The 20,687-nt window shown below is 33.4% G+C and overlaps 1 protein-coding gene across 2 annotated transcripts in view; it reads right to left on the bottom strand.

The window, feature by feature from the left end:
• Nucleotides 1-5,662: 5,662 nt before the first annotated feature.
• TMF1 (TATA element modulatory factor 1) overlaps nucleotides 5,663-20,687 on the bottom strand; it is a 31,964-nt gene continuing 16,939 nt past the window's right edge. The window contains exons 8-17 of one of the 2 annotated variants that reach the window (XM_086366890.1): nucleotides 20,345-20,501; nucleotides 16,536-16,628; nucleotides 15,693-15,849; nucleotides 12,083-12,275; nucleotides 11,179-11,248; nucleotides 10,859-10,951; nucleotides 9,901-10,002; nucleotides 9,473-9,625; nucleotides 8,005-8,130; nucleotides 5,663-7,460 (exon numbers count right to left, since the gene is read on the bottom strand). In XM_086366890.1, coding sequence (XP_086223016.1) covers nucleotides 7,317-7,460; nucleotides 8,005-8,130; nucleotides 9,473-9,625; nucleotides 9,901-10,002; nucleotides 10,859-10,951; nucleotides 11,179-11,248; nucleotides 12,083-12,275; nucleotides 15,693-15,849; nucleotides 16,536-16,628; nucleotides 20,345-20,501 — 1,288 coding nt within the window. In that variant the 3' untranslated portion in view covers nucleotides 5,663-7,316. The remainder of the gene's footprint in view (nucleotides 7,461-8,004; nucleotides 8,131-9,472; nucleotides 9,626-9,900; nucleotides 10,003-10,858; nucleotides 10,952-11,178; nucleotides 11,249-12,082; nucleotides 12,276-15,692; nucleotides 15,850-16,535; nucleotides 16,629-20,344; nucleotides 20,502-20,687) is intronic. The other variant, XR_015151304.1, reaches the window with a different exon arrangement.

The raw sequence follows: 20,687 nt of genomic DNA, 5'->3' as shown, positions 1-20,687 counted from the left end.
AAAGTAAATTTTAAGAAGTAATCCTTGAAAACTGACAGTAAAATGAAACAAATCCAACTGCCATCCAGTTGTTGCATTTACCACAACAAGGGTACTAAACCAAGTGACGCTGAAATAGAATCTGTACATTTTGGTGAAATGTACCTTCAGGACTAAGAGAACTACAATAAATCACAAACTGCTTGCAGAAGCCAAATTACTGGTGGCAACGTTGGTTGGTTGGTTGGGATAAACTATATAGGAGTAATTAAGATGGTATCTTTGAAGCTAAAATTTTTGACATGCAGTATAGCTATAAGCCTGATGGAAGCTGTAGTTCCAAATTTGAAATGGAGTAAGTGTGAACTAACAATATATTTTATCCTTAAAAACAAATCTCTCCATCATCTGTTGAAAAGGCCTAGAAACAACCAACATGGTATTATAGCAAGAAACACTCCTTGTGCCCAGACTGCGATCTTGGCAAACACTTTCCCATTTAAGGAACATGGTATCCAAAGAAAAATGGATAAACTGGTATACCCAAAGAAAAATCATCTTAGATGTGGGGCAGGAAATGTACTAGAAAAATCTGAAAGATCTTACAGGAGGATGCAAGGAAGCAATCAAAGGCTATGAGGGTCACATCATAAGAACTCAGGAACCAATTTGAGAAGACTCCCTCCAGTCAAAATTAGAATAATTTAAAAGCATCCACTGGGTAACTATAATGGATTGAAGCACAAATGTACTCAAATATTAAATTCAGAAAGATCCAACTAGAGATTTTCCTGGTGGTCCAGATGTTAAGAATCCACCCCGCCAATGCAGGGTACATGGGTTCAATCCCTGGCTCAGGAAGATTCCACATGCCTAGGAGCAACTAAAGCACATGTGCCACAACTACTGAAGCCCAGACCCCACAAGCAGCAACAAAGAATAGCCCTGGCTCGATGCAACTAGAGAAAGCCCACACATCAATGAAGATCCAGTGCAGCCTAAATAAATAAATTAATTAAAAAAAAAAAATCCAACTAATCGATTAAATACACAAGCCAAAAACCTCATTTTTCATCTCTGATGACAGAAAGGAACCAATTTTAATTGTGAAATCTGGTAAAGGAAAAGAATGGAGCATATTTATCCTTTCTTTCCTATATGAATTATGATGCAAGTATCCAAATAGTTGATGAGGTAAAGTTACTTTTTACAGAAACATTTCAGATTTAAGTAAGTCATACTTCTGAAACTTGCTTCAAAATAGTCAGTATGAATTGATAGGAAGCACAAGCGAAATACAAAAAACAGAATGGATCATAAATTGAATGCTATTAAAAAGCAAATGTTAATAAGTTTATTGGACTCATTTATCTGCTATTTATTTTATGTAACTTTGAAATTTGGATAATCATTACATCACAAGTTTGCTAAATGTGTTCTAAGTTTGCCACTCATACTGATATTTTGGATAGCTCACAGAGTGTTAGTATGAACTATCCGCAGAATACAGCTTATTGGTTCTCTGATATATCCAATTACTTAAACCATAAATCAAAGCTATTGAAATTTTAAGCAAGCAAATTTTGACTAAATTTGATCTTATGCTACAGCTCATCTATATACTTACAGTTTTACAGAAGAGCAGGAAGAGAAGCAGCAGTGGATAGTTAATGGTTCAGAGCTTGGACTCTGCAGCCCAATGGCATAAATTATTTGCCATATGACCTTGAGCAATTGCTTAACCTTTTTTCATTTTAAAAATGAAGATGGTAATGGTATCAGCTTTAAAAGGATCTGAGGATATAGTGCAGGTATACAATCTCTTTTCCAAAATCTTTGGTACCACATATGTTCCTGAATTTTTTTAAATAAAATAGGGTATGCACACCATCCAAACACTATAACACCATGATCTGCAAAATGCATGAATGCTCACACTAAGTGAGATAAAGCCTGTTAAAGCCTTGTGTTAGTGAAGGTCAAGCTTTACTACCAAAAAAGACTTGACAAGCTTATTTTTAAAAAGCAATTGGTTTTCAGAGCTTTCTAGATTTCGCGACAGTGGATAAGTGATTATGATCCCATATAAGTGAATTCCTTAAACAAAAGCAAAGCAAGCACTGTGTACCCTATTATCACCCATGACCACAGATTTTTGTTTGATAATGTGTATTGGTAAAAATTAAGATTGTCATTTTAAAAAAGACATATAGGCATGGAACACCTCTACCTACCATACTCTGACAATCACTACCTGTAAAAGAAGAGAGTTTAACAGAAAAACCTCCCATTAGCCCTTGCTTAGTATTATTTGAGGACTGAAATGAAATTTAGCTTACTTGGGAGTAGGTCAGTGTGGGGAATAAATTCAGGACAGCACTATGAGTAAATTCTGTATATCACAATTGTGGATTACTGCAGCATTGTAAGGTTTTATTTGTGAAAATTTATTTTTTAAAGTATTAATATATATTTAATTTCCATTCTATCTTGTTAAAGGATCTTGATTTGCTACAAGTTAGCTGAGTATATGTAAAGGCAATAGGACTTCCCTGGTGGCTCAGACAGTAAAGAATCTGCCTGCAATGCAGGATACCCAGGTTTAATCCCTGGGTCAGGAAGATCCCCTGGAGAAGGGAATGACAATAGCTTAAAAGTACTTTAAAGGATCAAAGTTGCAGAGTTCAATAGTACCAGCAATATGAAGTCACAATAACTTGTGAATGGAGGATACTTACACAGAAGAACTACAAAAATGATCTTCATGACCCAGATAATCACAATGGTGTGATCACTCACCTAAAGCCAGACATCCTGGAATGTGAAGTCAAGTGAGCCTTAGAAAGCATCACCACGAACGAAGCTAGTGGAGGTGATGGAATTCCAGTTGAGCTATTTCAAATCCTAAAATATGATGCTGTGAAAGTGCTACAGTCAATATGCTAGCAAATGTGGAAAACTCAGCAGTGGCCACAGGACTGGAAAAGGTCAGTTTTCATTCCAATCCCAAAGAAAGGCAATGCCAAAGAAAGCTCAAACTACCACACAATTGCATTCATCTCACACACTAATACAGTAATGCTCAAAATTCTCCAAGCCAGGCTTCAGCAATACATGAACCGTGATCTTCCAGATGTTCAAGCTGGTTTTAGAAAAGGCAGAGGAACCAGAGACCAAATTGCCAACATCCGCTGGATCATGGAAAAAGCAAGAGAGTTCCAGAAAACATCTATTTCTGCTTTATTGACTATGCCAAAGCCTTTAACTGTGTGGATCACAATAAACTGTGGAAAATTCTGAAAGAGATGGAAATACCAGACCACCTGACCTGCCTCTTGAGAAATTTGTATGCAGGTCAGGAAGCAACAGTTAGAACTGGACATGGAACAACAGACTGGTTCCAGATAGGAAAAGGAGTACATCAAGGCTGTATATTGTCACCCTGCTTATTTAACTTCTATGCAGAGTACATCATAAGAAACGCTGGGCTGGAAGAAGCACAAGCTGGAATCAAGATTGCCAGGAGAAATATCAATAACCTCAGATATGCAGATGACACCACCCTTATGGAAGAAAGTGAAGAATTAAAGAGCCTCTTGATGAAAGTGAAAGTGGAGAGTGAAAAAGTTGGCTTAAAGCTCAACATTCAGAAAGCTAAGAACATGGACGGCATCTGGTCCCATCACTTCGTGGCAAATAGATGGAAACAGTGGAAACAGTGGCTGACTTTATTTTTCTGGGCTCCAAAATCACTGCAGATAGTGATTGCAGCCATGAAATTAAAAGACACACTCCTTGGAAGGAAAGTTATGACCAACCTAGATAGCATATTCAAAAGCAGAGACATTACTTTGCCAACAAAGATCCATCTAAGACAAGGCTATGGTTATTCCAGTAGTCATGTATGGATGTGAGATTTGGACTATAAAGAAAGCTGAGTGCCGAGGAATTGATGCTTTTGAACTGTGGTGTTGGAGAAAACTCTTGAGAGTCCCTTGGACTGCAAGGAGATTAAACCAGTCCATCCTAAAGGAGTTCAGTCCTGAATATTCATTGGAAAGACCGATGTTGAAGCTGCAACTCCAATACTTTGGCCACCTGATGTGAAGAGCTGACTCATTTGAAAAGACCCTAATGGCTGGGAAAGATTGAGAGCAGGAGGAGAAGGGGACAACAGAGGATGAGATGGTTGGATGGCATCACCAACTCAATGGACATGAGTTTGGGTAAACTCCGGGAGTTGGTGGTGGACAGGGAGGCCTGGCGTTCAGGGGGTCGCAAAGAGTCGGACACGACTGACTAAACTGATACTGGTTATATCTGTTATTTGAATACAAAAATATTTTAAAGACTTTTAGAAAAATATCTTGATACAGTTTAAGACCTTAAAAAGACACAAATCATCCTTACAGTAATTATACAAGAAGGTAAATTCTTACAATTATATTTTCCAAAAACATATCTTCATTAGGAAAACTATGCTGAATTCTTATAAAACTCTGAGTAAAATAACTCATAAAAAATCTGGACTTACCCTCATTTTCTTAAAATAAAAATTTCAAAGTTATATAGTCATCTATCTTCATAAAACAGAACTGTCTTCACTCATTGATACTGACCACTCTAAATCATGCTAAAAATGAAATACATTACTACTTTAAAATCTTTATTCAAATCAGAATCATGCTTATTTACATTATCTTTCATTTAGAATTAAAATATAGTATCAATTAAAATATAATATCAAGTAGTTTTAAATCATACTTTTAGCCCTTTACAAAATATGAAGTTAAAGTTGTTATATTTTAAAACTGAACAAAATTAGGGAAATTAGACTCAAATGAAAATGAAAAATTATGATACATTAGAACATACATGTACACATACTAAACAAAGAATAGTAAAACAAGATAAAGTATCTATAGTCATTTTCTATTTGTCTAGTGTCTATTTTCTATATATTATAAATCACATACTTTTAAATTATTTAAATAAAATTTTCAATTAATAAGTGCCAAATGAAGGATTATAAGAGAAAAATTTTCCTGAACTTTTCTTTTTACTTACTTAAACTACATGTTTCCCTAGGTCAGAAATTTCCCATATTTAGAATATCTTAAAAATCAAAGATTTGATGCATCCCCACATGCTACACACTATACAATTGGAAGTTCTCTAAAAAGAGGCAAAGAAAAAGAAAGAAATGGCACTCTCAATTTAGCTTCCCAAGAGTTAGAAGGATGCCCACAATCTGTGCTTACTTGTCTATATGGAAACGACAATGTTCATACCTTTTACTCTTTTTTTTAATATTCTTAACATTGTTATGATTTGTATTATCTATTTTCTTTCAAGAATGGAAACATCTGACTGCAAACTATTTTCTTATCTATTAAAATACAAATATTTTCTAGAATATGGATAGATAATTTTTAATGACAAACAGCAAAATACAGCAACCAATATCCAATACGTATTCTGCCACTTAGTGGAGTTTTTCAAGAAAGCAATTGGTACACTTTCTCAATTTATAGATGTATTGAAAAATCTAAACATATAATGAAACAAACTCAGTATAAATATCAGCTATTAATTTGTGGATAAAGAACAATATATGGTAATATACAGTCAAAGACTTAAATAGCTGCTGCCATTTTTAAATTAAACTAAAAACACCATAAAATTTTAAGTTGAATTGATTTTATTAATAAGGATTAAGAAAAGAGAATGTTTAATATTATAAAATTAAAAAGTAAAGCAATTTTATCTCAATCTTTTCTCCACTGAAGGTTTTTTTCCCCTCTTCATTAATGGATACCATAAAAGAACAATTTCATAATCCCTAAACTTCTGATTTCAAAAACTTGATAGAATTTTGCAAGTTGTATTTCCCGTATTTTCTAATTTTGTAAATTTCCTATTGCTATCAATTTTGTTATTCTGTCAACCCCTTAATATTAATAATAATTTAAAAAAAAGAAAAGCTATTTTACTGCTTTTTACTGCTAAAATATAGAAAATTAATGTCATGAATTTGGCTCACACTGACAGAATATTTATTAATGCTACAAATCAGAGATCCAATGACAGAAATACTGTCTTGAATCCAAAAAGAACAAAAATGAGGTCACTTGAATTGCCCTGAAAAGCATTCCACAATCTTCAGCATGGCTTACTTCTAGCTATACTCTAAAGTTCTAGTGTTTAAAATGTAACTAAAAACTAAGTCAGAGTTCTTATTTTCAAGTAAAGGCATCTAAATGACTTTAAGTAATAAAATCTATCAAAATATTTCACAAGTCTAAAACACAGCTGAGAAGGAATAGCTATTTTTTCAGCTATTAGTTTTTTATTTTAAAGGTCCAAGAAAAAAATTAAATGATAAACTGCAGAAAACTACAAAATGTCAAATTTAACTCCTATAATTTCTCTATTTTGTTATGAATATTATTATGAATGTCAACATTTACTTTTAATGTGCCAAAAATAAGACTTTACAAAATGTGAACAATTAAAAAGAAAATTACATTAGTAATTTTATTTCTTTTGATTCGTTTTATAGGGTAGTAAAACAATACCTCTTCAAAAACCACTAAAATGTTAATGAAGTTATCACAAAATCTTTTAAAGTAGATTTTTCCACTATTCAATTATGCCTAGATAACTTTGAATAGCTACAACTTTCTCCAAATAGGTACCAAAGTTTGTACAGACTTAATTGTGAAATCTGACTGAAATAAAACTTGAGATCACAAAAATTTGTAAGTTTTAATTATTTACCTTTTAAACTTCAGAGACTTTTTTTAAAGAAAAAAAATTATTTCAAAACTTTAATAACTGCAGATTTAGTAATTTTTTTACTTGAAAACAATGTCCATTTTCATGAATCACAATTAAGATATATTGAAGATTTAAGTGCGAAAGATTTCAAAGTGTCAACGTTACTATAACTCTTTAAATGTTCTCAATATATACAAAAACATACAAATTATAGATATAATTAGTTATATATCTACAATACAACATATGAACCATTCTCCTTCTCTAACCATACTGATATGAGGATAAAGTAATAAATCTCTGTGCTATTCAAGGCAAAAAAAAAAAAAAGACCTTTTAAAAAATAAATCTTTTAAAGAATAGTTTTAAAAATAAAGTTCAAATATTGCACAAAATAATTTAACTGGAAATATTACTATACACTATAAAAGAATTTTTTCAATTTTTTAACACTACAGTAAATTCCACCTTCTAATTCTATAAAAGAATTTATTGGATATCTGCACGTAGATATTAAATGTTTACATTCAGTTTGATGGGAATGTAATTTGCAGAAGTTAACTGAGCCTTTGTCTTAGAAGTTCATCTATCTGAGTCTTATACATATTTTTTACATCTTCAAGATCTAATCTAAGTTCTTCTGCCTCTTCTGCTTTTTCTCCATACATCTGCAGAATAGTGTTGTATCTTTGATCCAAATCCTATAAAATACAGAAAATCTTTAATATTTATTTATATTATCATAAATAAGCCACCAGTAAAGACACTACAATCTAAATAAAAGTATATAGTCATCTCTCGTAAAAATTAAACTTGCACTTTAGTCTGTTAGAATAAAAGACTAAAAAAAAAAAAAATACTAGACTAGATGGCTATTAATCTTAACCTATCTCTTCACTAAATCTACAATTCTCCCCATATGTAGCTTAATCTGTCTTTTCTCCCATTAATTTCAGCACATTTGATGCAATTTAAGTGTCTGGTTCCCTGTAGTTTAAGTATTATCTGGCATTTACCCCAAAAGATATTCTCATATATAGGTTAACAGCAATTGGCAATCCAAATATGCTAACTGTGAGGATACATTTAACAGTAATCAATAAAATATTACTCAGATCATGCAAAAGTTCAGGATTATTAAAGCCTTGGCCAAATGAAATCTAGTTATTTTCCTATGCTTGGACTAAACATGATTGTGAAAAACCACTGTGCATGTAACTAAAAATAAGAGTGAAGAATACTTACCCTTAGCTGCATTCGAAGTCTGGGTATCTCCTTCACTTTCTCTTCAAGTTCATCATTTTGATTTGTTAATTTAACTAGCTCTTCAGCCATTATGGAGCGTGTTTTTTCTAGATTGCCAATTTCTAGCTGAGGCACATTACCAGAGAGTGATTTAAATCAAAATATATCTTGTTTAATAATCCCACTAATATAAACATATATAATGTGCTGATTTTTAAGAAATAGATATGTGAATATATAACCAAGAACAAGCTCTTTCTTAAATAAAAGGAAACAGTGGCACAAAAAGGGTTTCAACTTTCCTCAGAGGTATATCATTCACAGGATTTAGATTTACTATGAGAGAGAAAGAACTAAAGAAAATTTAATAATGTTTGTAACATGCAACTCTGTATTTTTCTCTAATCTAAGGAAATAGCAATATATTTGTTATTCTGTGGTTTAGTCCCTAGAATGTGTCCAACTCTTGCGACCCCATGGACCACAGCCTGCCAGGCTTCTCTGTCCATAAGATTCTCCAGGCAAGACTACTGGAGTGGGTTGCCATTTCCTTCTCCAGGGGATCTTCCCGACCCAGCGATCAAACCTGGGTCTCCTGTAGTGCAGGCACATTCTTTACCAACTGAGCTACCAGGGAAGCAAAAACTAACTTTAATGTAGTGCCAACTGTGTAGGTCATATTGGTAAGAACTTACCAATTACCAAAGAAGTTTGTTTGCACTCTCAAGCGTTACATAAGGCAACATAAACATAAAAGGTATTAAGATCATGCTGATCTATTTTCTTCCAATTCAAGGACATCCTCTTTAATAAGAGTTATATTTTCACCTAACTAAAATCATAAAATAAGAATAAGAAAGTTCTACTTTTGAGTGTATCAAGTTTAACAATGAAAACAGGTAAGTGAAATATTTTAACATTTCTCACCACATTAAGTTTATGAAAAGCAAGATGAGATAGGAGGATGTCCCACTCAAATTCTTTACTTTTTTGTATAGCAGGTTACAGTTCTAATCTCTCTCATCACCTTTGTTCTTTCCTCAGAGGGGGAGCTGGAGTAACTTATATACGAGGTGAATCTGGGAAGAATTAAATGGCTATGCTCAGCGCAGCAACTTAGCTTTTGTCATGTCTGGAAAAAGCTGCCTGCAAGGAGCTCTCTGCTTCTAGATGCCTCTAAGTCTTACTGAGGCAGGCTACCTATCACATGTGGGGAGGCCTACTCTAGCCTATCATTTTCTGTGACAGTCTCCCAAATTCTGGCACTCAGCAGACCCATCTGACTTTCATCCTTGGCTAAGTTCTCCAACCAGCCTTTATTGTTAATATACATGATTTATTTGGGGCTTCATAGGCCACTATCACTTTATTTCTCAATTTGCTCAAAAAGCAGGTAGAAATGAAGGATGCAACTTACTGGGCCTCAAAATTTCATTTCCTTGTATAGCACATTTCATTTTTATAATACCTGTAAATGAGAAATTTCTCCTTCCCTTAGCTTCAGCTGAGACTGTAGATTTTCAATAATGCTTGATCCCGCTCCCATCCTTACAGCATCATAAAGATTGCTTCCATTTGCTGACACAGACATTGGTCCAAATGAGTGATCATGAGGCTCATCCTATGTTAATTAAAGAAAGTACATACAGTTATTCAACTACTATAGACTATGCACAAGGTACAAACAAAATAGTTAGGACAGTTCTTGCTTTAAATCGTCTACGATTTTCTTAAAGGCAGAAAATTTTCTCTTATTTCCTCAGTGAAATTAGCACTCCCTTACAAAAATGCAGATAAATTGTGCATAGAATGCCAAGGTCATGGTGAGAGCCAAACTACTATCCTGCACACTCTCATTATTCAACTTAAGAATGCATACAAAAAATAAAACATCACCTGAGACAGAAAAGATGTCTGTAGGCCTGCCATATCAACTCCACTTATTGAACTTGAACGTGATATTGTAGGAGTGCTAGAAACAGAAAACGGTTTCCGCTCCTTAGGGTGTAAAGAAAAAAAATTAAATTCAGATTAAAGGGTAAAATGGCAAATAAAAAAGCAAGAAACTTTCCTAGGATCAATGACAACAAAGATTCATTCTAATTTCCTCATAAAATGGTTACAGATATGATTTCTGAAGTCTTATCAAAAGCACAATTATTTAGTAATTTAAAAGTATAGAAAAACTTGATCAAATCATTACAAGACTCATTTATATTCTACAGTATAATTTGGTTTATGTTTTATGAAATGTGAATGTTTTTAACAGAGAAATTACATGAACTGTTTCATATTATATAACATACCACCAATTAAACATATTTCTCTAGAATAAGATTACCAAGATTTACAAACTGTAATGTTTCTGGCTTATCCATTTTATTTTTACTGTATTTTAGACCAAATAAATTCAGAAGGTAGTCTCAATGTACATATAGGTGGTTTTTACTTATTATGCTAATTACTGAGTATACTCCCATCCTTTAAATACAGGAAACTCACTTTAGAAAAATTGCCTTCATTAACCAGAAACAAAGTGAACAAACCAGTTTCATTCCCAGGTGCCTATGGGCCAAATGAGGTGCATCAGTATCAGTGAGAGACCACAAAATAAAAAGGGACAAGACGTTCCATAATTCATCTCCTAGAAATCACAGATCTCTTTGTATAAACTCAAGTCACTCTGGATCTACTCTGAGGAGAACACTGATTATACTACTAGAATTCATCACTCTACTGACTTTAGATGTTAAGAAATGGTATTTATAAAGTTTAGCTTGAATTACAAAACAATGACTAATCCCAACAGCTACTAACTGGTTACATCAAAAAAGAAAACAACAAAATTTAATACCTTTTCTTTTACTGCTTCTTGAGTGAAAATTGCTTTCTTCCTTTCTTGTTCAACTTTCATTTTCTCCATTTCTAACTGACTATTCAACAGTGTCTAATGGAGAGAGACAGTCAGGTTATTTCTGTGAAACCAAGTTATCATAAGTCAATCTCCAAATTAGGAATATAATGTATACAGTCTTATTTGTTCTACTACTAAAGACCCAAGTACCAAAAGCAGAAACATCACCCATTTCATGTTGTCATTTCATTAACTTGCTACCATTCCCAACCATTCTCTAATGGAAGCTCTAAGAGGTAAGTGAACACTAATAGAAATACCTTTTCTTTCCTTGTCTCTTCAAGTGTTCTTACATATTCATCCTTTAGGTTTTCTAATTCAACCTGGTACCTATTAAGCCAAAGGGAATTAAACAAAAAAAGATGATAGTACAGACTATTAAAAACATACTACTATATTACCTCCAGTTACATACTTAGTAGTCATTTTTATTATCAGCTTGATTTTCCAACTGTATTTTCCAGATTACCTGGGTTTTATTCAGAAGCTAAACTACCATGTCTGCGTATTTTTTGGTTCTTTGGGCTAAGATTTCATTTAAAAAGAGACTTCCTAAATAGAATTTTGAATACCACCATTTCATAACATTAGTATGTTCAGATTCTACAAAAGCATTACAGAGTTCTACAAAAATGTCTGCAGAAGTTCATATTCTTTACTTTATAAATCATTTTTCCCTGACTACTTTTTTTAAAAAGTAAAACTTCCAAAGAACTCACAGGATAAAACCCATCCTCACAGCCTTAATTAACTTCACACAGATAGACATTACAGCTTGTGATTTCCAAAGAGCCCAGACGTTTGTTTAGAAAGAGGAACAATTCTTAAACCCTTGTCATACACAAATAACTCCAGTGTGTGGTCTTCAACTACTTTGTGGTTACAGACTCCTTCAAAAAAATCTGATTAAAGCAATGAATCCTTTCCCTAGAAAATGCAAATACATTCAGAACATGCCACACATGTTCAAGAGACTATACAAGGTTCAGTGAATCCTACACCTAACTTGGTTCCACATCCTATTACTAATGACTCTGACTTTAAACACTACAAGTATGTATTTCCAGTTCTCAGTGCGATGAAGTTAAACACCAACAGCATATTTTTTAAGTGCTTTAAAATGTCAAGAAACTATCAAGAATAACACTCAAGAAACATGCTCACCTATTATTTTCATCCTCTAGTTTTCTTAGCCTATTTTTCTCTGATTCTAGCTGAGCCTGAAATCTACTATTTTCTTGTCTTAAGAGAGAATTCTGTGACTCCATGGAAGACATTTGAATTTTGTTAGCAAGAAGTTCTTCTGTGGCCGCACGTTCTCTCTCAACTGCTGCTGCCAACAAGGTCTGGGATTCACCTGATGGTAGGATAAGTAAGAAATTTCAATCATATATACATATATTCAAGAGGCCAAGATAATAATACCAAACAGATTCTGACTTCAAACTTCTAATGATGCAGATAGCCACACTTAAAACTATTTAAGTACTCACTGAGTAAGGCAGACCTGCCTACAGAGACAAATTTTAAAAATCTTAATTTATAGGTGCTTTACCATTTTTTTCACCAATATATTTTAATTTGAAAGTGGAGTCATGTATCAGCAGAGTAGTGAATCAACCAGTGCTGGATCAAAAAAACCTCAAACTAATCTTCACAACATATATGAAAATTAACTCAAATGGATTACATACTTAAAAGCAAAAGAAAATATAATGAGGGGAGGGGCAAAACAGGTGAAGGGGATTAAGAGGTACCAACTACCAAGTATAAAATAGGTAAGCTGCAAGGATGTAATGTACAGCACAGGGAATATAGCCAATATTTCATCAAACTTAATATGAAGTATCATCTATAAAAATGTCATATAAGAAATGAATCGCCAGTCCAGGTTTGATGTAGGATACAGGAAGCTTGGGGCTGGTGCACTGGGATGACCCAGAGGGATGGTATGGGGAGGGACGTGGGAGGGGGGTTCAGGATGGGGAACACGTGTACACCCGTGGCGGATGCATGTTGATGTATGGCAAAACCAATACAATATTGTAAAGTAAATAATAATAATAGATAAATAAAATTTTTTTAAAATAAAAATGTCAAATTACTACTGTATACCTGAAACTAATAGAATACTGTAAGTCAACCATACTTCAACTTTTTTAAAAATCATAAAAATTTTTAGGAAAAAAATCAAAGAAATCTTCAGGATCCAAGGATAGGCAAAGAGTACTTTGGTTTAACACAAAACTATGAGCCATAAAGAGAAAAACTGATAAATCAGACTTCCTCAAAATTTTAAACTTTTGCTTAATGTGAAAAAAATGAAAAGACAAGCTACATACTTGGAGGAAATAAATACAAACCATTTTATCTAAGACTAGTATCTAGATTACATAAAGAAGTCTCAAAACTCACTAATTAAAGTATAAATGGTCCAATTAGAAAATGGGCAACAGACACAGTTTACTGAAGAGGATGTACTAATGGAAAATGAGCATATAAAATGACATAAAATGTCATTCAACATCTTTCACAAGGAAAATGCAAATTAAAATCATAATAAGACATCACTACACCCCTGTCTGAATGACTAAAAGAAAAAATAGGGGCAAACACCAAAAGAAAATGCTGGCAAGGATGTAAAGAAACTAGATTACTCTCATAGACAAAGCCACTTTGGAAAATAGTTGGCATTTGCTTAAAGAACTAGGCACACAACTAGACGTACAACCCAGCAATTAGACACATGGGCATATATCCAGAAAAATGAAATCTTAAGTTCACACTAAAAGCTGTACACAAATGTTCATTACAGCTTGATCTGCACAGACAAAATCTAGATACAGCCCAGACATCCTTTGTTAGGTAGATGGTCAAATAAGATATGCTACATATAAACACAGAAAAAATACTCACCAGTAAAGACTAAATCTCTAATATATATAAGAATTTGCATGAATCTTCAGGGAATTATACTAAGCAAAAAAAGCCCATTCCCAAAAATGTCACATATTATACAATTCTATTTATATAACATTTTGAAATTCCAAAAGTTTAGAAATAGAGGATTAGTGATTGCCATAGATTTGGGACTGGAAAGGAAGGCCAAGAGGGTGGTAGTACAGTTTTAAAGGGCAAAATGAGGGGTCTTTGTGGTGTTAGAACTATTCAATATCTTGACTGTAGTGACAGATACATGAACCTACACGTGGTCAACTTGTATAAAACTTAATACACACACAGACATAAACACACATATATAGACAAGTGAGTACCAGTAAAACTGGGCAAATTAGAATAAAATCAGAAGGTTGTTTCAATGTCAATATCTTGGTTGTGATATTCTACTACAATCTTGCAAAACATTAACATTTGAGTATTGGGGAAAGTGTGCAAGGGGCCATTCCATATCACTTCTGCATATGTTATAACTATATACGAATCTAGTTATCTCAATTGAAATTTTCAACTAAAAAAAAATAGTGGATAAAATTTTGAGATTTAACCAAGGCTAGAATTTTCATAATTTTCCCCACTAAAATAGACCCAGTCATATCTCTGTTTTACATTATATATTCTTTTCAATACTGTATCTATGCTTTTATAGCATTATAAAGAATGTTTGTCCCGTGGCTTTGCCTACACTGTAGCACAACACCATACATCCCCGAGAGTGTGTAGGCTCCAGTTTAAAAGCCACAGAAATACCTGCTTCTAGCTTCAATTTTCAACCTAAAATTTGTATCTAGAAATTAAACAGTAGATGAAGGTTCATCTGTTTAGGGATTTTTCTTTTTAAGCAGATGAATCTATTTCAGACAAAATCTTATATGAAGCTACAAGGAAAAAAAAAAAAGGGTAGTCAAAGGAGGCACTACTTTCATTAAAGCAGCCTGGAGGAAGCCCAGCACGTTACTTATCGAGCTTCCCTCTCACCATGACAGCCAGCACTAAGACATACGAGAGATCTAGTGAACACTGTTTCAAACCCACTAATCTAGCTCACCCCTCATGATTTTACAGGGAGTAGTCCAGAGAAGGTACATGACTTGCTCCAGAGTGTTTGGCTGGATGATTGAAAACAAACCATAAAAGCCATGAGTCCAAATGTTTTGACACCCATTCACATTGGCTTTTATCACTACACCATGATGTCTCTCAAATTACAGTTAATTTTAGGCATAGAAAAGAAACAGGAATTTTTCACCATTTGCTAGCTTCTGGGATATCTAATATATACATATTCTACCTGTTTGTGCTTGAGTAAGTATCTTGGGAAAAAAAAAATTCTTTTTATTAACAGCACAGGGTATTTTTGTAAAGAAGCAAAATTTGGAATCATAAGACTTCATAGCATCTGTCTACCAGAATCTGAACTTGATTTAACTTGACCTATCTCTGCTCTCGGAATTCCACCACTGACTAGAATCATATTCGATCTCTACCTCCTACACTACCGCCGACAAGCTAAAACAACGTCAGATTTAGCAATGGACGAGGAAACAATAGAGTGCAAAAGTTTGTAAAAATGAGCAAAAGAATGACAAGAAAGTATTTTAGACAGTACCTGACACATTATGTAAGGTATGATTTGAAAAGAGTCAGTTATGATATTAGAAAATAAATGTAAGAGAGAAGAGGTCAAAATCTACAAGTGAGACACAAAATAAAACCATCAGATTCAGTGAATTTCAATTTCATGCCATTACCCTAATTCTAAAACAGGATGGAAGGGCTTAAGAACTGCATTGAGCTTAAGAACTAAAGCAGTTACCAAGTCTATCAGAAAGATTCTTCTCTAACTTCTCCCATGATGACGTCTGGGACCCTAGAGTTGCTTGCAAATTTTCTATCTGTCGAAGCAATGGTCTTGTTGTTGATGAAACACTTTGACTCAGTTCTTGGTTTCGATTCTCTGCTTCCTGGAGTCTCTGAATTATGACATTCTTAAGTCATTATTACTGACAGCAGTAAAAACACTAAAAATGCTAGCAAACAAACTTTATGAGAGATTTCGGGAAAAAATTACTTGTTTTCTATTACTTTCTAACTATTCAATCCTTAAGTTATAGTTAAGTTGCATAATGGAGTAACTAAGTATGTGCTTCTTTCAAAGCATTTCTATGTAATGACAGCCTTTGATTACCTTCAGGTAATAAAGAGTATCATCCAAACTTCTTAGTAGTTGCCTCCTCTCTAAATATTTCTAAGTATTTATAAAACAGGAAGATCAATATGAGTGGAATTTTCTCCCCCTTCTCCTGCACAACTTCACTGACTGACATCAACAGAGTAGTAGCATAAAAATTAGGCATTGCTTTCTGCCCCACAGTAATCAAAGACTGATAATAATTCATCAATCAGCCATTACAAATGAAAAAAAAACACTCAAAATACTACATATCATGATAAAATTACTTTCTAGAAAATTAGTTTTTTTCTTATACATTTTTGAAGTGCCCACTCTGATTTTATTCACATAAACCACATACAAATACAGAAAATGAAGAGTATGGCAGTAATCTTCTCAACTCGAAGAACATTACCCAATTAACTCATTTATTATTTTTAGAAAAACATCTCAAGATTTGTATTTTAGGGAAACTCTGACAAGTACCTGCTGGAGTTCACTGATCTCATGGCGTAAATAATCCTCTTTTCTGGCAGCTGTTTGCTCTGCACGTTGCAGTGCCAGCCTAAGGTCCCCCACCTGCACGAAGAGAACCAACACACTATCACAACCAACGTCAAATATTATCTCTAACTTCCTGCTATTATCTTTTGTGTTGTGTTGACTTACGATTACATATGACTTATGATTCATATATAATATTCTATGCTATCCATGAGCAATTTACATGCAATATCACATATCTCATTCTTCAGGCAATCCCTGAACCACATGTACTCAATATGTACCTATGAAAGCACAATAGGTGTACACACATACACACACACATACACACATGAACATATACATATGTACAAGGTCCAGACACTGACATACAATATAGGAGGAAACACAGTGCATCCATGAATGTTTTCAGTGTAAGGCAGAATGTGATAGGAACTGTATGAGCTTAAAAAACTGGCTGCTATATTCACACACAGCTGCACAGGTTGTAAACTTGCTATAGCCTTTGCAGAAAGCATTATGGCAAGATATTGAAAGAATCATCAAACTTTTTACATTCTTTAATCTGATCATCCTAGTCCTGAGAATTCACTCTATAGAAACAGATCTATAAACATACAAAAATATTCTCTACACTGTCAGCTAGACTAACAAAAACAAAACAAGAAATGCTGCAAATACCCATTAGCAGTAATTTATTTTTGCCAATGTTGATACAACAGGAATATGCCCAATAAAAATATGACCACAAAAAACATGCATAAGTGTACAATTTAATCTTAAATGAAAAAAACTATAAAATAATATGAAAAAAGTGTGAAAGTGTTAGTCACTCAGTCATGTCCAACTATTTGCAACCCCATGGACTATAGCTCGCCAGGCTCCTTCGTCCATGGAATTCTCCAGGCAAGAATACTGGAGTGGGGCCATTCTCTTCTCCAGAGGATCTTCCCAACCCAGGGATCAAACCCGCATCTCCTGCATTGCATGTAGATTCTTTACCGTCTGAGCCACCAGGGAAGCCCATATAAATGATATCAAATTATAAAAAAAAAGTATATACAGATAAAGACAAGAAATTAATACACAAACTGACAGTACTTGTAAAAGGTGATGTTTGAATGGTAACCCCATGCACTCTTTATCTCAATTCTCTCAATTATTATTGTCCCAATGTATTTTTAATTTAAAATATTAATATTTTATCTATCCCAGTGAGGGAGCAGCAGAAACACAGGAGTATATGGACCATGGTGTGATCTACAACAGCAAAATATTGGAAACAATCCCAATATACATTAATAGGAACTGACTGAATGGTATAGTCACAGAATGATAAACTACAAAACTGTAAAAAGAAATTTTTTTAAAAAAATTCTATGCTCTACCATGGAATGATCACCAGGATGTTTTATTAAGTACATAAAGCAATCTATAAAATGGCATATTACCAAATAGAAAGCTATATTTTATGGAGAAAGGATGTGTGCTCAATCACTCAGTTGTGTTAGACTCTTTGCAACCCCATGGACTGTACCCACCAGGGTCCTCTGTCCATGGAATTTTCCAGGCAAGAACACTGGAGTGGGTTGCCATTTCCTTCTCCAGTAAACAGTAAACTATATTTTATGTAGAAAAGATGAAAGAGGTACAAATAAACATATGTATAAGTGTATGTGTATATATATACACACATTGAGGAGGAATATAAATAAATGTAGATATGGAATTTATTGCATTTACAAATAGAAACACTGAAAAAAAAAAACCTACTGTAGTAAAATGGCTATTTATAGGCAAAGAAAGGGAATGAGGAGGGACTAAGTTGGCAGCAAATGTTACCCTAGTATATTTTGCTATGTAGCTTTCACTTTGGAATCATGTAAATGTTTTACATATTCATGTATAATTAAATAAAAAATGCATTGAGATCAGTGAGGAAAGAATAGTCTTTTCAACAAGTAGTGCTGGAACAATTTGATATTCACATGCAAAAGACCTAAATGTGAGAACTAAGACTATAAAAATCATAGAAGGAAATAGGTGAAAATCTGTGTGATCTTGAATTAGGCAAGAGGTTCTTAAATATGATATCAAAAGCACAAGGAACAAAACAAAAAATAAGTAAGCTGGACTTCATCAAAATTAAAAAACTTTTGTGTATCAAAAGACACTCTGAAGAAAGTCAAAGACAACATAGAAAGTGGGAGAAAAATATTTACAAATCCCACATTTGATAAAGGTCTAGTATGCAGAATATATAAGGAACTCTCACAAATGAACAATAAAAATGATAATATAAAAAAGGGCAAAGGATTTAAATACTTGAATAAATTTCTCCAAAGGAGAGACAGAAATCCAATAATCACATAAAAAGATGCTCAACATTATTAATAATTAAGGGAAAATAAATCAATACCATAATAGATACCATATAACACCCCTAAAAGGGTTACAATGAAAAAAAAAAAAAAAGACAATGACAAATACTGGCAAGAATGTGGAGAAATTGAAACTCCCATATATATGGCTGGTGGGAATGTAAAATGGTTCAGCCACTGTGGATAAGTCTGGTTGTTCCTGTAAAAGTTAAACGTTTAAGACTAACATATAACCCAAGGGTATATATCTAAGAGAATTTAAAACGTATGGTCACATAGAAATAAGTAAATTAATGTTTAGAGCAGCATTATTCATAATAACCTAAAAGTGTAAAAACTCCTGGGTGTATATCTAGAGGAAGTGAAAACACTAATTTGGAAAGATATACACCCTCCAATGTTTACAGCAGCATTGTTTATAATATCCAAGATATGGAAGCAAACTAACTATCCATCAATAGATGAACGGATAAAAAGGTGTGATATATATATAGCTGAAATACTATTCAGCCATAAAAAAGACCGGAATTTTGTCATGTGCAGCAACAGGGATGGTGTGTACTATGATTAGTGAAATAAGTCAGACAGAAAACAAATACTGTACAATATCACTTACATGTGAAATCTAAAAAAACAAAACTAGTGAATTTAACAAAAATGAAACAGACCCATGAATTTAAAGAACAAGCTAGTGATTACCAGAGGGAATAGAAAACAAGGGAGGGGAAAATCAGAAGTACAAGACTAAAAGGTACTATTACATATAAAATAAATAAGCTAATGATATTGTACAGCAAGGGGAACACAGCCAGTATTTGATAATAACTAAAAATGGACTATAACCTTTAAAAAAAATGTGAATCACTATGACATACACCTGAAATTTATATAATATTATAAAATAACTATACCTCAATAAAATAAATAAAATTTGAAAGTATAAATAACCCAAATATCAATTAATTGATGATTTTATAAGACAAAGTCTGACAAATGTTGGTTTTACTCCTTCATTTGACGTCCATGGATTCCCATAGATGCTATGAATGAGCTCAGGAGTAAACAGATTCTCCGGAAATTATATGCAATGTGTAGTATTTATCTGCATACATGCATTCTTTTGGTTAAGAATGTCCCTAGTTTTCATAGCACTCTCAAATAAGTTTGAAATTCATGAAAATAACAAGCAATACTGGTTTAATGTAAGCATTACTTTAACAACAGTTTAAAAAACACACAATTAATTAAATTTGGCACAATCTAGTATTCTTAGAGAAGTGCCCAATAAGATTATAAAGGAAATGCAACACATATGCCACTATATAAGGTTTTATTCAAATTTACTAATGGATTCTTTATTTTGCAGAAGCACAAAGATTTTTAAAGACTAATTTATCATCCAACGCTTACTTGAATTGCTAATGTTTCCTGCTGCTGACGGGCTTCTTCTTGGGCCTTCTCCAGTGCTGCAGAAAGTTCTTCTTTAGCTCTCATTTCACGACTCAGAGCAGCTTCCTGGGCCTCACTATCCTTTGCAGCATTGGCTTTGTGGAGATCAGTAAGCTCTCTTAAAAATAGATAGATAGTTTTTAATTTAAAATAATATACAGTTAATTACATGACCAAGTTAAGTTTCCATGTAGATTTCCATGAGCTCTACAGAATGAGGAAGTTTACCACGTAATAAACACTGATTACAAGGACTCTGTGAAGCTCGCTTTAACCAGTCATAACTCCATATATCAGAAAGTTT

This window comes from Bos grunniens, chromosome 22, assembly GCF_055505025.1.
Source record: "Bos grunniens cultivar Pamir isolate PY7600 chromosome 22, Bosgru_T2T1.0, whole genome shotgun sequence".
Lineage (NCBI taxonomy): Eukaryota > Metazoa > Chordata > Mammalia > Artiodactyla > Bovidae > Bos > Bos grunniens.
The sequence above is the reverse complement of the archived record's forward strand: the minus strand, read 5'-3'. Positions and strand labels throughout refer to the sequence as shown.